Below are 15,815 nucleotides of genomic sequence, written 5' to 3'. Positions count from 1 at the left end.
TCTACTTGAAAAATATTAAGTTAGAGGAGTGCAATGAGCAAAGATTCTGAAGCAAATTGCAGCTAGATTACATTCAAAGCCACCTGCAAATGTGGCCATGAAAACAGGTACTGGTTTTTCACAAACCTGACATTGTTACATGACATTCTTGTCTTTTGTTGTTTACACATGTACATGTTTTCATATTTAACATATGCACAAAAACCCAGCCTTGTCTTTAATGTGGAGCAGATTTTAGCTTAAATGAGAACCCCTAAAATTGGGGTTTTTTTTTTTTTTTTTTTTTTATGCGGCTGAAAGTCAAGAAGATGGGAATAGGGGACCATTAGCAGTCCCGAAAAGCCTCCCTCTTTTGAATTCAATGTTGTTTAGCTTTTCCTGGCACCATTTGAGTTGAGAAGAGGATAGAAATGACATTTGGAGTACCCTTGATACCAGCTTCATTTCTATCATTGTGAACAATATTGCCACTTTCTGGGATTCTTCTACTGGGTTCACAGCTTTGTTAAACCAGCATCTTTGTTTCCCTTGTAACTCTTTCAACCATAGTTCCTTCTGCAGCCAAAACAAAGTGTAATATTCAAGAAAAATTATCTCATATACTGTTGATGGAGTTTTTAGATTGCAGCAGAGTTACGCATATCTTAAAATATATTAAAATAATAAAACATGTAACAATCTTTTAATATCACTTGTAAAGTTAAAAATTTTTTTACCAACTTATTATTCGAACACCAGCTTTTGAGGAAACATTGCAATATTTTCTACTGAAAGAAATTTCTTGGTAAACTTCAGGTTGATAGGTATCATGAGAATTGGTCAGTCCATTGAAATATTTACCTTTTGGAGACATGTGGTCAGGTCAGCCAGGAGCTCCAAGTCTCTTGGATCATCCACAGAGGGAAAGTCCATAATGAACTTTTAAATTTCCACCAAGGCTTTTTCCTGTCAGTAGTTACAAATTTCCCAAAAATCTGTATGCATTTCTCTATGGCCTTCAACACAACTTTTGCAAACACAGTTTCTCCTTTAATCCCTTCCTTTTCTTCCTCAAAAAACCCTGTGAGAAACCAAATTAAGGGTAAATTTTAACAAGGTAGCTTGATAAGTACTGCCTTTGATTGAGATTTTTAATATATTTCTCCCCATCACTAAGTAAATTCTTTTTTTTTTTTTTCAATTAGAAATGTGTTCAAGTTGGAATAAGTTGGAATTTTGCATATTCTATAAATTGACAAATTGACAAAGTTATTGCCTTCTAATTTAGCATTGCTGGAAATGTTAGAAAGAATTTGGGCTTAAAAAGTGTATTATTGTAACAAAAATGATGAATTGAAATGTTCAAAAAATATGTACGAAATAATAAAAATTCAAAGATATGATTTTATTCATAAAATTATGGTTGAACTGCAAAAACACTTTTTTAAAAATTTTTTGGTTTGAGCTTGCAGGCAAAATTTATTAAATCGAAAAATCATTATTTTTTTGGTTATTTTACATTGAAATTTGGTTAAAAGCAGCTTTTGAATACAGAAGCAACTTTCAATCTCAATCTAAACTAATCCAAAGGCAGATGAGGATTTTCTTTTCAAAATCAAAAAGTCAAAATCTCAGTTTAATTTTATAAGTAACGTCATATTTGATTAACAGCCTTAAACTAGTTAAGATTGAGGAAATAAAGAATTAAAAGAATTACTTGTCACTTTAGGAACTTGAAGAAGACTCTTGCAAGAAAATCTTGCTTAAGCATAATTCCAAGCTCTCTTTCCCTGATAATGGTACCTTCTTCTTCCAAAAATCTTTCAAGCAATGCTTGGAAGTTTTGGAAATCCCCTGCCACATTATCAGAAAACAAGGAGTTGGAGAAGATCAGAAACTTGACCTTTCTGTATTGATGATGCAGGGCCTCCCAGGTCAAGCATGATTGAGCCACATAAACAAGCTCAAAATCTCTCTGTAAACTTCTTAAGAGCTTCTGTTTATCCATTTTGCTCCATGATATGTAGGGGATTGAGAAATCCTTCACCTTGATGCTCTCCAGTGACCTTGGAATTCCCACTTCCTTGCTCAAGATTGAACCTGAAATAGTCAACCATGAATTGCAGTGAGTGCATCTGAATCTGATTAAGATGCATTCTATTTCTTTTTCTATAAGAATAACTAATTTCATAGAGATTTAGTTCAGTTGATTCATATAACCACCTTTAATAGGTAGGATCCTATAAGTTTTGGATTCAAATCCCAGCACTTACAATCTCTTTCCCTATTCTTAGGCTGTGGCCTACCTTTTACCAATATATATATATATATATATATTAGAATCATTCAAGATCAAGGGTTCCCCCCACAACATGTAAAGATTTGCTCCATCATGCACCAAACACTTTCATTTGTACATAAATATTGCATTGCCCAAACTATATATGCTAGTTCTGCTATAAAATATTATGCCTTTTTCCCCTATATATAGCATGATTGATAAAAGAAAGTAAAAAGTACCCACTTATTCCACAGATCCTTTTATAGTTTAGCACATCAAATCATCCCATTCTGTCAGAATATTTCTTGTAAAATTCTTCTGATTCGTCCTCATCTCTTGCTGTGGTTATCACTTCCCTCTCCAAAACTGGATAATCAGAGCTGCAAGTTGGAAATGAGTGTTCTTTCATAAATAGTGACGTCAAGGAACCAAACAGTGGTGAATATTCATTCAAGTATGCTTCATCTATGGATGGAGAAGAGATGCAAAAGGAAGATGCATACTGGTCTGCACTCAAGTCCATGTGAAGACGAAAACTCCAGCCTTCCATATTTGCATTCTCTCTTTCAGGAAGAATTTCATTATCTTCTCAACCATTAGCCTCTTCAAATTCATCCCTCTGAAGTTCAACCACTTTAGTCTTGCATGGAATTGGGGGTGTTCTTGAAAAAAATACTTAACCTAACAAGCTGATTTTGAATGACAATACCAACTGATCTTTTTACCAATTCTGAATTGGAATCAACCTCTTCAACTACTTGCATGTTGGTTACTCTAATAAAAGAGAAAATATTGAAGATACAATATGTACAAAATTTGTGAACATATAAACACAAAAAGCAAATGATTCTGAAAGGATAAATGAATACAGCTGAACTACATCTTTTCAGCAACTTGAGCCATAGAAAAATCTGGCAAGCAAAAAGAAAAACAGGATGGATACAGAAGCTCAAATAAAACCACTTCAGAAAATATCCATCAGGGATGACAATAGACTTGGTGATAGGCCAACAGGAAGCAAGGGAAGCCATTTTCAAGACCTATTAGTTACAACCACTCAAGCCATATTGAAGACCTATTATTTACAACCACTCCCTTCAGGAAGCTCTAATAGTTGTTTCCTAGTGGTTTGTGGGAAGATTTTATCAGTTAATTAGCTGAATTCTCTCAACATCATATATGAACTTGGTGGGTTTTTTGAGGGGAAGGGGGGGTGGGCTCATTGACTCATGGAAAAATGAATGAAACAACATAGAAAGTGCCAAGATTGGAAAATTTTTCCTGAGGATTTTAGCAGTTAATTAACTGAACCCCCTCAACATCTTATATAAACCAGGTAGGTTTTTTTGGGGAGGGGGGTCATTGACTCATTGAAAAATGAATGAAACAACATGGAAAGTGCCAGTATTGGAAAAATTTTCCTCCAATCACTATAAAATAAGAGTAGTTTATGGATGGATAATTTACTTTTAATCAGTTGACATGTTATTAGACTTGGTGTTTGGAAGTTGCAAGTTCGAAGTAGATCATGTACGTAATATCCTTGTTAGTCAAATAAATACTAAGGTAGGAAGATTCAAGGATAGATTAGGAATTTAAAAAAAAAAAAGAGTAGTTCATGGGTCTGGAAATATGGAAGAAATTATTTTCAATTGACAGACTTGGCTTAGAATGTGCTTTGTGATATCTTGACTAACTTTTTAGTTAATGCATCAAAATATAAAACTTGTTTGCTTACCTAGGATCCTATCCATTAGAACAATTGTCTAATGAATCTAACAATATCACCAAAATTTTGCTTAAAACCCCTCTATTGTCCTAACCTGTCTTCACTATATGTTGACCAAAGTGATCAAGCGTGAATCTGCCATTAGGCTAAAAATGAATCAACCGAGGGAAGGTTGTTGAGGAATTGTTCAAGTTAGAAAGTTATGAGATCTTGTCTCTTCCTTCAGGAGTCAACATTATTTGATTTGCCTGTCATTTTTTTCCACGTTGATAACAAAGACACTGAAAAGCTTAACTTGTGAAGGTATATGAACAAATATACCTTCAATAATGACAAAACTCTTTCAATCAACCCTTACCTCACCATTGGATAACCATTAAAGAAGTCAAGGGGTTTTACACCTCATTTGTAATGATACACCTAACCTAATTAACTTAACTAGCAAACAATTGATGGTACAAGTAAGGATGATGGGTTTGCTTACAGGAATTTGAATCATGAATTATGACCAATCCAATTACTGCTGGAGATTAAAAAACAAAATTAATCAAAATGATAAACTTTGATCTTTATAACTGATTTATGAATTTTGGTTGGTAGTACTTTTTAAACAAATAAGACAACCACATACATTAAGAAAGAAAAACAACTAAACATGAATATAAGAAAAAAAAATTACAGTACTGTGAAAGTGTGAATCTGAAATGAATCCAGCGGTTGTTTTCAGAGACACTGCTGATCTTTCATTGTCTGTCAATTTAACTCCTGGGAAAAAATGGTCCTTATTTGAACATTCAGTTGCAGGCCTTGTATTAATGAACCTTCTCTGCATCATAAAGAAGTATTTTCAGCTTTGTGCAAGCTTTTAATATCTTGTTTCCCAAATTTTTCTAGCAAGTTTAAACTAGGCAAGTCAAAGCTAATAATAAATCTGATCTAGTGGTATGTATCTGTTCAGAAGATTATATCAGAAATGACTAAAAGGTCAAGTTTATAGTAAGGGAGTCACGAATCTATTCCAGAATCTTGTCTTGAATTTAAATGAATGAATGAATTATAATTTGATCAAATACTTCCATAAATTCAAACATATAAAAATATTGTTCTTGAAAACCACAAAGAAAAAAACACAAATTCAGCAATAATGTTACATTCTTCTGCAGGCACAAGCCATTAATTTTGAAGAAATTTATTCTTACAAATTCATTTCAAACTAATCTATATACACCAGAATCTAATTCCACAACCATGGTTTTTACAAATTTCAAGCAGCCATGCAACCAACGCCGAATCTGGTGTTGGGAAACACAAGAAACAAGCCACTGCAAATAATCCCCACCATCAAGGGAAAACTTTCCATAACCTGATCCATATCCTTCTCATGCCCGGGGAAAACACAGTTTGTAACTCTATAATCCGAAAAAGCAATTGCCATAAACACCAAGACCGACATGATGGCATGAACAAAATCAGTAAGTCCAACCTTGTATTTATCGTCTTTCGGGGATTCAACATCGAGACCAGGCTTGAACACAGCCAGTCCCTTAGGGGTCACGAAACCATAGTAAACATTCCCATCAGGACCCCGGAAACTATCAGTGAAATGAAAGAAGAAGCAAGAGAGTGAGCAAAGGCATAGGAGGAAGTAAATCATCATGGTGTTAACGCTGGAGCAATCACCATTGCGGTAAACAGAAGGGAGAACCATTTCAAAAGTTAAAAGTGTGCCTGTTGGAAGGAAGTTAACAAGCATGGAAGTTTTGGATATAGATTTTTGCACTCCTTTTGCCACGGCTTTCCTCTTCCTGCCGGGTTCTGGTGGCAGCCGAGGGAGGGAGGAGATTGCTATAGGACCTTCTGGTGGTGTTGCATTGTAGACTTTGACGCCAATTCCTTCTTCAGTTTGTTCCATTTTGTTTTCAGATAAGAAAAAAAACTGCTTGATGATAAGGAAATGAAAGCTTTGAGGGGAATTCTGTGATATTTAAAGGGTTTTGTCCTTGTTTGAAATTTGAAACTTTGGGGTAGTTACGACGGTTAATGAAATGATATTAGCACGTGATTACAAAAAAAAAAAAAAAGCCAATTGCAGGCGGCTCACTAGAACCGCTATTAAATGACCGGCTCTTCATCATAGAGTAAAGATCGATTTTGTTAGGTGGTCTTTATGAGTACCTCAGAATTAGTTTTATGGGGAGTCTCTCTCAACTCTAAATAGTTCTCAAGTTAGGTTTTGCTCAAGCTTTTAATCGCATAAGTAACTAATTTGTTTAATTATGTCAGGATAAGAGTTAATATTTTATTATAGATTATATTATGAGAAATTTTAATCATAATTTTAATTGTTTATAATTTTTTTATCAAATATAATTTTGATATTATATCTATATAATAATTATTGTAGTGTCAAAATTTTGATAATTGACGAAACAAAAAACTTATAATATCTTTATGTTTGTAATAAAAAAATGTCATTTTTTAGTTTGTAATAATTTTTAATTAATTTTTTATTTTTTATTTGAGTATAAAATTAGTATCCCATATTGAACACTAATATATATATATATATATATATATATATATATATATACATTGATTAGAAAATAAGGATAAAAATGGTGACGTTTGAACTCTCGTCTCATATGTTTTTCTAAACTTTTTTAACTATTAGATTAAGAAATTGAAGTAATTTTTTAGTACTTCAATAGAATTATTTTAACTTTTTTTATTTTTCATTATTTTTAAAAAATTGATAATTTTAAATATGACAAAAACATAATATAAAAAAATATAAAAAATATAATTTAAAATTGACAAAACTCATATATTAATTTAAAAAAAATAATAAAAACATATTTTACCTTTCACGTGTTCAAACAAATTATAATATAATAATTTTTATATTTTATATATTTTAACATAAAATAAACATGCTATGGACACAATTGCTTAAAACTCATATTTCCTTTAATAATATGCCGAGAATACTTTGAACCACTTAGAAAAATATAACGTGGCATCATTTTAGAATATACTTAGACCCTTCGAATTCATAAATACAAAATATCCAATACACCCGTTCTTTATTTCCAAGTGTTTGGTTTGGAAAATTAATCAAACATGAAAGAAAAAAAATGTATGGTTGAGAACAAGAGATAGTGGTGAAAGAAAAGATCTTCTGTTTGTATGTTTCTTGAACCAATCTTCCACGGTGGAATTTTCATTTTTCAGGACCCCTTTTTTTTCCCATAAATCTTTAGTTATGGATCTGAGCAATGAAGAGTACAATTTCCAGATCCTTCAGGAAATGGAAAATTTGAGCAAGAAATATCCAAGCCAAAGAAAAGGCCAAATTGAAGTGCTAGCAACATCCTTGTCTGATCACCTATTTATGGAACTCCAAAGCGGAAACTACTGCTCGAGTCACAGCACAAATTGTTCAAGAAAACTTGGATTATAGCTTGGCTGATAGCAGCTGAGACCAAAAACTATGGCACCTTTTCTCTCTCTTTCGGTCTCCCACCTTCCAGTTTGCAAATTTCAGGACTTTTCTAAGGATACCGACTTCCCCAAAGGAACTAATAGAGAAAACTCTTCTGCCGAAGTAGTCTCAGATACCAAGTTAAGTAAAAGAAAGCTGTTGAGTTCAACTGCTTTGGGTCTGATTGGAGGAAGGCTCTCAGTTGCTCAGGCAGCAAAAGCTGAGCCAGAAAGCCCGATCGAGAGCACATCAAATGGAATGTCATATTCAAGATTTTTGCAGTACTTGGATGAAGGTGTTGTGAGGAAGGTGGACTTGTTTGAGAATGGGACCGTGGCGATTGCTGAGATATATAGTCCTGCACTTGATATAATCCAGAGGGTAAGAATTCAATTACCAGGATTGCCACAAGAATTGCTGAGGAAAATGAAGGAGAAAAACATAGACTTCGCTGCTTATCCTATGGATGCGAACCGGTCAGGTGCTTTACTTGACTTGTTGGGGAACTTGGCATTTCCATTGATTTTGCTTGGCGCTTGGTTGCTAAGGAGCTCATCTACAACCACTCCTGGAGGTCCAAACTTGCCTTTTGGACTTGGAAGGTAATTGATATCCCTCTTTAATTGATCATAAATGATAAAATTGTGGTTTCAAGTGTTTTTTTGGTTACTGGTGCTTCATAAGAGGAGCGTTTACTTGTTGCTTTGTGAACAGGAGCAAAGCCAAATTTCAGATGGAACCTAACACTGGAGTAACTTTTAATGATGTTGCTGGTGTTGATGAAGCCAAGCAAGATTTTCAGGAGATAGTTGAGTTCTTAAAAAACCCAGAGAAGTTTGCTGCAGTGGGTGCCAAAATTCCTAAAGGAGTACTTTTAGTTGGACCTCCTAGGACTGGAAAGACATTGCTGGCTAAGGCAATTGCAGGAGAAGCAGGAGTTCCTTTCTTTTCACTTTCTGGATCAGAGTTCATAGAGATGTTTGTCGGGGTAGGAGCTTCAAGAGTAATGGATCTGTTCAACAAGGCAAAAGCTAATTCGCCATGCTTGGTGTTCATAGATGAGATAGATGCTGTTGGAAGGTAGAGAGGAACTGGAATTGGTGGAGGAAATGATGAGAGGGAGCAAACTCTAAACCAATTGCTAACTGAAATGGATGGTTTTACCGGCAATACTGGAGTTATTGTCATTGCTGCTACTAATAGGCCTGAAATCCTGGATTCTGCTTTGCTAAGGCCTGGAAGATTTGATAGACAGGTAAGCTATTCTTTCATATATTCTCCAACTTGAAATCTTCTTTATATAAAATATGTACTATAATTGAATTTGAAACTTAGCTCAGTTGTTTTTTGCAATTACTCTTAAAAGGAGTTATCTAGCAGGTCTGGAGTTTAAAACCAGCACCTGCAACCCCTTCCCTATCCTTAAGCTACGACATCTTTGTAAAATAAAAAATGTATTATAATCCATAGTCTTGATCATGAAGTTACAAAGTAACACATTTTCTTGCAAAACCGTGGCTAGAAACATAAGACAACTCATTCGGTTGATTGAGCAGGTCACTGTTGGGTTACCTGATATTAGAGGGAGGGAAGAAATATTGAAGGTACATAGCAACAACAAGAGACTGGATAAGGATGTTTCTCTGAGTGTAATTGCTATGAGGACACCAGGATTCAGTGGTGCAGATTTGGCAAACCTTATGAACGAAGCTGCCATTCTTGCTGGTAGAAGGGGCAAAGACAAGATCACAATGAAAGAGATTGATGACTCAATTGATCGAATTGTGGCTGGAATGGAAGGAACAAAGATGACAGATGGAAAGAGCAAATTGCTCGTGGCCTACCATGAAATTGGACATGCTGTTTGCGCGTAAGTTTCATCAATGAATGTTGCAACATACTCGAACACCCTAGGATTTTGACATGGACAGCCTTCTGATATATATTTCATGGGAAGAAGCACAGTTACTTAACCTGTTTTTTACATTTTGTACTTACAGAACATTGACCCCAGGCCATGACCCAGTTCAAAAAGTCACTCTGATCCCCAGAGGCCAAGCTCGAGGCCTAACATGGTTCATACCAGGTGAAGATCCTGCTGTTATTTCCAAGCAACAACTCTTTGCTAGAATAGTTGGAGGTCTTGGTGGTAGGGCAGCGGAAGAAATAATATTTGGAGAACCAGAAACTACTACAGGTGCAGCAGGGGACTTGCAAAAAATAACCCAAATAGCAAGACAGGTTTGCATCAAGAAAATCTGATTTTTCAAGCAATCATCCACCAAGAAATCAATACAAACCGAAATCTAACGTTAGCTAACAAGTTTCCTTTCGCTCCTTACAGATGGTAACCATGTTTGGCATGTCAGATATTGGACCTTGGGCGTTAACTGATCCTGCAGTTCAAAGTAGCGATGTCGTGCTAAGGATGCTTGCCAGGAATTCCATGTCAGAGAAACTTGCGGAAGATATTGATTCATCAGTTAGGAAAATAATTGAAAATGCATATGAGGTTGCAAAGAATCATATCAGGAATAACCGCGAAGCCATTGACAAGCTAGTAGAAGTGTTGCTGGAGAAAGAAACTCTTACAGGAGATGAGTTCAGAGCAATCCTGTCTGAATTTGTTGATGCACCTGCAGTAAAAATTGACAGAACTCCTGTTCGTGAGATGATCAATGCTTGAGTAACTGTACAACCATACCTAGTTCAGATAACATTGTATATATAAAGTGTAGTAAGCAATATTTATAGAGAACAATCTTGTTCATCCAATTTCCAAAGCTATGAAATCCTAGAAATATTATTGCAGAAAGTGTTTATTGATCCATTAGCTGCAAATTTTATGATTAATCCAAATATGAAAACAAAATGCAAATTGACAAAGAAAGAGAATCGGGACTATAAATTTCGTGTGGAAATAAAACATATTGACATATTAGAAGAGTTAGTGAACCTATGAGACATCCATGGAGAAGAAGTGTGTTAAATTCATCAATAAGAAAAAAGTAAAAATTCATTTTTATTTTCTTTTGAAGGCATTTTTAAGCTTTGTTTACTGCATCCTTTTCTCGATCCAAACAAGTTTATATATGCCAGAATTAGTCAGTTCATGAAAAAAGTTTATCTACGCCAATTGTCATCTGTAATCTCCACCTAGACTCTTTCCTCCTCACTGAACTCATCAGATTCTCCTTTCTATCTCCCTTCTAAAGCCTCAGCTACGCTCATTCCCTTCTCATTAACTCACTCAATTCAACTCCGTCTACATGGAATATCCTCATCCGAGGCCATGCTTCGAGTAATTCTCCCCAAAAATCAATCTGGGTACTTAAAGAAATGCGAAAACGAGGGCTGAAACGCCATAAACTTGGTGGTGGTTGCAAACATGTATGCAGGGGCCGACGGAGGTTTATGAAGATGGAAGGTTCAAAAAGATGGCAGGTGAATAATGATGTCTTGAATTAATTGGCTACGATTCTCAATTTGATTTTGATGGTATCTAATTATCTATCCATTGCTAGATACACTGACCTTACACATGAAACTGATTAACCTTTTGTAATTGATCAAATCACTCAAAATATAAGAAAAAAGCTTGCTACTATTAATCATTGATAATTAATTCATGTCATTGTGATAGACTAGATCTGACAATTTGTATGTTTGATTTGTATAAAATATTGAAAATTTGTTTATTCAATTCTTGTTTTACATAAAAAAATTATGTGTCCTAATTTCACAGGAAAACACAAAATACTATATATATATATATATATATATATATTTTTTTTTTTGTTAAACATATATGTGGCTTTTGCTAAAATTCTAATTGCGTCTTTTTTTGTATTATTTTCAATTTGTGTTATCTTATTTTAGATTGGCTGATTCAAGCAATGGAGATGTTGAGAACCATTGTTAGTGCTAACTGCAAAGAACAGATTTCAGAATCGAGATTACAGAAATTTTTATCTGAATTTAGAGAATCCCTCCAAAATCACACAAGAATACATTATATTATAACAAAATAAGCATATTATAACTTGCCTATGATGTCTACCAGAGATGTGTAAGTACCAAATATAACCACAGCAACGCCCATTATAATTATTAGGCCTACAACAACCATTTCAACGTCGAATCTCTTATAATTTCCAGATATCTTCAAGTAGCAGAAGCATGGTAGTATGACTGAAGCTGTGATACTTAAAATTGCTCCAACTAGGGACATGAGGGAACCGAAAAATGGAACTGCCAGAGCCACCAAAACAGTGCTGATTACTAGGGTGGTACCAACAAAGAGGCTGAGGAATCGCTTGTTGCAGTGATATGGAAACCAGGTTTTAGTGGCATTTACAATTGGTGTAACCATCAATGCATATTTGGATATGGGATTGACCAGGGTGGTGTATATTGCCACTCTTGAGCTGAGCTTGTTAGTTGGAAGGTTCAAAGTTATCTGTGATTGAACATCTGATCCGAACATTAAGTACCCCAAAATCGCCATTGATGCGTAACAGATGGTACATAAGACAAAGCATACAACCAGGACCTAAAGGAAAAACAGAGAAATTTCCGTCACAAGCCTGTTTATGTGAACTAAAACAATATAAACTTGTAAAGTTAATACTTACATTGGAGAATTGATGCCTTTTTTTCATTGAAGTGTAAAGCGTAGGGAAGACTGGATGAGCGCAATAACAGAAGGCGTATAAGCTGACAGCAGTAGGGATTCCTTCCCAGTTTATCAGCGTTCCCCTTTGTTGAAATCCAATTCCATCAAATGCACCAGTCCAGATAATTGAAATAAGGATGATTGCAGAAGCTATAACCCCACTGGCAGAGACATAAGAAAGAAGGGTCAAGTTATCCAACCAAACAGTGGGCAAAATTATGAGCGCTACAATTATAATAAAGCCTTGTTTGCCACCAACTGCTAGTCCGACTACTTCAAATTCCATATTTGGTAACAACTTTTGCAAGTTATCTCCTTCTAGAATCAAAAATCCTGTCGCGACTAAGTAGAGCTCGATATACATGAAAACTGATACTATTAGTCTCCCATTGTTCCCAAATGCACGCTCTCCTATGTCAGGGTAAGTTCTGATACTTGAATCTGCTTCCATACATCTTTGAATTAACAAACCCGAGTAGAATGCTGCAGTGGCTATGGCAAAAAGAAGTATCAAGCCCAACCATCCTCCTGATGCCAGCGCATATGGGACTGATAATATCCCTATTCCTGGATGTAGTTAAAAGAAAAAAAAAAAAGGGTTAAGAGCTAGCCAAACTGCTTTTCTTACTAAGCAGAAAAATCAAATGAAAATGTTAAAGAAATTAAAATAGGAAACAGTTCTTCCCCACTCCTGCAGTCTCATTGTTGCTCCTTAAATCACAAAGTGTTCTTCAACATGACTGGAATTCTCAAACCATTTAGATTGCTGGTTCAGCAAATATTTGCTGAATTGTATTGTAACTTATGACAAAGCATAATTCCAACTTTTATGCCTAATTTGTGCAGACTACAGACTTCATAGTCCAATTAGGCTATAAGATTAGTGATTGGGACTTGAACGTACTTAGTCAGTTAATATATATATATATATTTTTATCATTCTTCCCATCATTTATCTCCACATAATTCACAATAATATATCGAAGTTTTTTTCAGAATCTAATATATAGCGTAAGTCCCTGGGGTCATTAACAATACTATAGAGTTATACAAGCACATACCACCATTATTACACCATGTCCCCCCCCCCCCCCCCCCAACTTCCCTTCCAAGAGTCATGCAAACTAGGCAAAAGAAAGGGGGCCACATTGTGATATTCTTAGGCATGGATGGATCTCACTTCGTCGTTGCATTTTTTCCTAGGACATTATACAAATAATGTGAATGATAGATTATATATATATATGGAGAGAAAGTTTATCCCACGCTTGTCTAGATGCTGTCTGTCTTATCGCAGTAACCAGAAAGTTTATCCCACACTTTAGAAAAGTTAACCTTTTCTTGATACAAAATAATTTTTTATAGTAAAAGTTAAATAACTACTAATAACTAATATTTGCTTTTCTCCTTTTTAAGAAGCATGAAACATGGGTTCTGGGATATTTGTTGATGCTAATCCAAATAGGTAGAATGGATTTTTTTTTCCGGTTAGAAATTTGCAGGTATTGTGTAAAATATTATTTTCAAATATGTTTAAGCAAGTTTATTAATGTCGAGTAAAATAAATTTATAAAAAATTATTTTCTCTCAATCTTAGAACAAATTTGAATCCAAGCAATAAAAACTAAAAAATACTTTCTTTATCACTTTAGCTAATCAGCTAATCATCCATCCATAGATAAATGTTATTTGGAGTTAAGAAGAAGAAGCAGCCAATGGAAATTATAAAGCTCTAATTAAATCATATTTATCATCATGAAAAAGCAGGTAATGGAAAAATATTGAAGAAAAATAATATATTTAATATATTATTAATATAAAAATTTTATATATTATCAATAAATTAAATGATATCATCTCATTAATAAGATGAATCAAATAATATCATTTTATTAATAAATAAATTATTAAAAAATATTAATTTTATATATTTATTTCAAATTTTGATATTTATTTATTAATTAATTAAATAACATTATTTGATTCAATAACTGTATAGATATATATATCAAATATAAACTCAAAAAATAATTTCCACAAATCCCTGGTTTCCTCTCTCTTTCCATTGCAATAAAGTTATGCTTACAGGGTTCCCCACCATAGATAAGGACACCTCTTCGTTGTTTGCTACTAAACAAATTGTGGGTACCATAGATTTTTCTATGAAATTTCTTTGATCCTTCACCAGTAAATAAGCTTGGGATATTTTCATGGTTGCTTTTCTGTCTTTAGCTCAGCAGCCTCAAGCTCATCTCCTCTCTCCATTTTCCTTTTGGCCCTTGAAACTCTTCCTGTATAGATTCATACATAGCTGCAAGCTCTACCTAGATTTGATTTCAGAGCCGTGAACTAAAATCCCACCTCAAATTCCATGCCTTTTCTTGAACCAAATTAATTAAGCCAGGTTTTGCAATTTGTTTCAAAAGCTTGGCCTGACATTGAGACAACTACTCTGTCACATGGTTTTAGGCAGCTTCAGCCTATCTCGTTTCCATGAAAATAAGAATTTTATAATGAAAAAAGTTATAATTTTTCAGCCCCCAAAAACACACTAACAATGGCAAAAGTTGAGAACTGATGAGAATGAGAAAGTACCTGATAAAGCATTGAGTCCATTGAAACAAGTACTGAAGAAAGAGGTGGCGTCTTTGATATTGATATCAACATGATTTCCAGGTGCCTCTAAATCCTGTAATTTGCTTTGGTTCTGGTCAAGAAGCAAGGGTACTTTAAGATCAGGTGCTCCAGCACTTTGGTGTTTAGTCTCCATTGCTAGAAAAATCAATTAAAAAAGGGGAGAAATATAAGGAAATTAACGCTGGATGGGCAAAGAAAATTGGTTTCAATAGTTCTGATACTACCGAAAATGCAAAGACAAGATAGTATCAAAAGGGGCAACGAAAATATAGTATCCTAAAAGACTTTTATAGATTTTCTTTCACTTACATTTGAGCAAAGGGCTAACACAATTTATAGATGCACTCTTTCCCACTGACAAAATGGCTAAAAAAAAAGTTACGCGTTTACTGTCAAAATGGCACGCCAATGCTATGAATTTACCACGTTTTTCATACTCCAACAAACATAAATCGTATCTTAGAATGTCAGAAAATGTAATTTTGGAGGGACCATTTCTTGTCTTTCACTTACTTAGCTTTATGGTATTATATCAATTAATGTTCATTAATTAATAAAACAACTAAATTTCTCTTACAAGAGTATACTCCATCCTCTTTTTTTTTTTTTCTATCTTTTCATAGCTTAATATATAAAAAAAAAAGTCAAATTCTTCATTTTATTTAAAATGGTAGATCAAATTTATCACTCACTTTTTAAATTGTATAATTGTATCACTATATTTGTTTCAACTAAATAGTCAAAAGTTTATAATTTTCAAACAAAATTAAGAATTATAAGAGAAATTACATGGTGTGAAAAGTGAATACATGTGTTGCAATCAAATCACAAGTGAAAAAGGAAAGAGAAGGGGAAGAACACACGATACCTTGACAGGCACATATTGCACATGTTTTGCATTATTGTAATTTATATCGGCCCTTCCTCGAACAAACGTGCCTCGAACAGCTTTTCACCTTTTTCAGTTCTATAAATTGACGTCCGAAGAAACAAAAAAAGAAAAAGGTTAGAGAGCAATCGACGCCGTCTTTTA

The 15,815-nt window shown here is 34.2% G+C and overlaps 3 protein-coding genes and 3 pseudogenes across 3 annotated transcripts; 3 read left to right on the top strand and 3 right to left on the bottom strand.

Annotated features, from left to right (window-relative positions):
- Positions 1–300: 300 nt before the first annotated feature.
- On the bottom strand, positions 301–3,291 carry LOC111316303 (uncharacterized; annotated as a pseudogene).
- A 1,824-nt stretch (positions 3,292–5,115) lies between these two features.
- Positions 5,116–6,180, bottom strand: LOC111315986 (protein DMP9-like). The gene has a single exon (XM_022918002.2). It carries the CDS (start codon positions 5,899–5,901, stop codon positions 5,254–5,256), a length of 648 nt encoding a protein of 215 aa, XP_022773737.2. The 5' UTR covers positions 5,902–6,180; the 3' UTR covers positions 5,116–5,253.
- A 1,299-nt stretch (positions 6,181–7,479) lies between these two features.
- On the top strand, positions 7,480–8,188 carry LOC149511845 (ATP-dependent zinc metalloprotease FTSH 6, chloroplastic pseudogene; annotated as a pseudogene).
- Positions 8,189–8,203: 15 nt separating this feature from the next.
- Positions 8,204–8,554, top strand: LOC111315985 (ATP-dependent zinc metalloprotease FTSH 6, chloroplastic pseudogene; annotated as a pseudogene).
- Positions 8,319–10,247, top strand: LOC111316695 (ATP-dependent zinc metalloprotease FTSH 6, chloroplastic-like). Its single transcript, XM_089753768.1, has 4 exons — positions 8,319–8,725; positions 9,027–9,340; positions 9,471–9,711; positions 9,815–10,247. The coding sequence occupies exons 1-4, from the start codon at positions 8,621–8,623 to the stop codon at positions 10,154–10,156; spliced, it is 1,002 nt and encodes a 333-aa protein (XP_089609894.1). The 5' UTR covers positions 8,319–8,620; the 3' UTR covers positions 10,157–10,247.
- A 1,179-nt stretch (positions 10,248–11,426) lies between these two features.
- On the bottom strand, positions 11,427–15,095 carry LOC111316694 (amino acid transporter AVT1I-like). The gene is made up of 3 exons (XM_022918754.2): positions 14,741–15,095; positions 12,105–12,712; positions 11,427–12,022 (listed from the first exon to the last, which is right to left on the bottom strand). Exons 1-3 carry the CDS (start codon positions 14,913–14,915, stop codon positions 11,507–11,509), a joined length of 1,299 nt encoding a protein of 432 aa, XP_022774489.2. The 5' UTR covers positions 14,916–15,095; the 3' UTR covers positions 11,427–11,506.
- Between the last annotated feature and the right edge of the window lie 720 nt (positions 15,096–15,815).

This window comes from Durio zibethinus, chromosome 24, assembly GCF_047325235.1.
Source record: "Durio zibethinus cultivar Kanyao isolate XHJ-2024 chromosome 24, ASM4732523v1, whole genome shotgun sequence".
NCBI classification, from domain to species: domain Eukaryota; kingdom Viridiplantae; phylum Streptophyta; class Magnoliopsida; order Malvales; family Malvaceae; genus Durio; species Durio zibethinus.
This window is presented reverse-complemented; position numbering and strand designations above follow the sequence as displayed.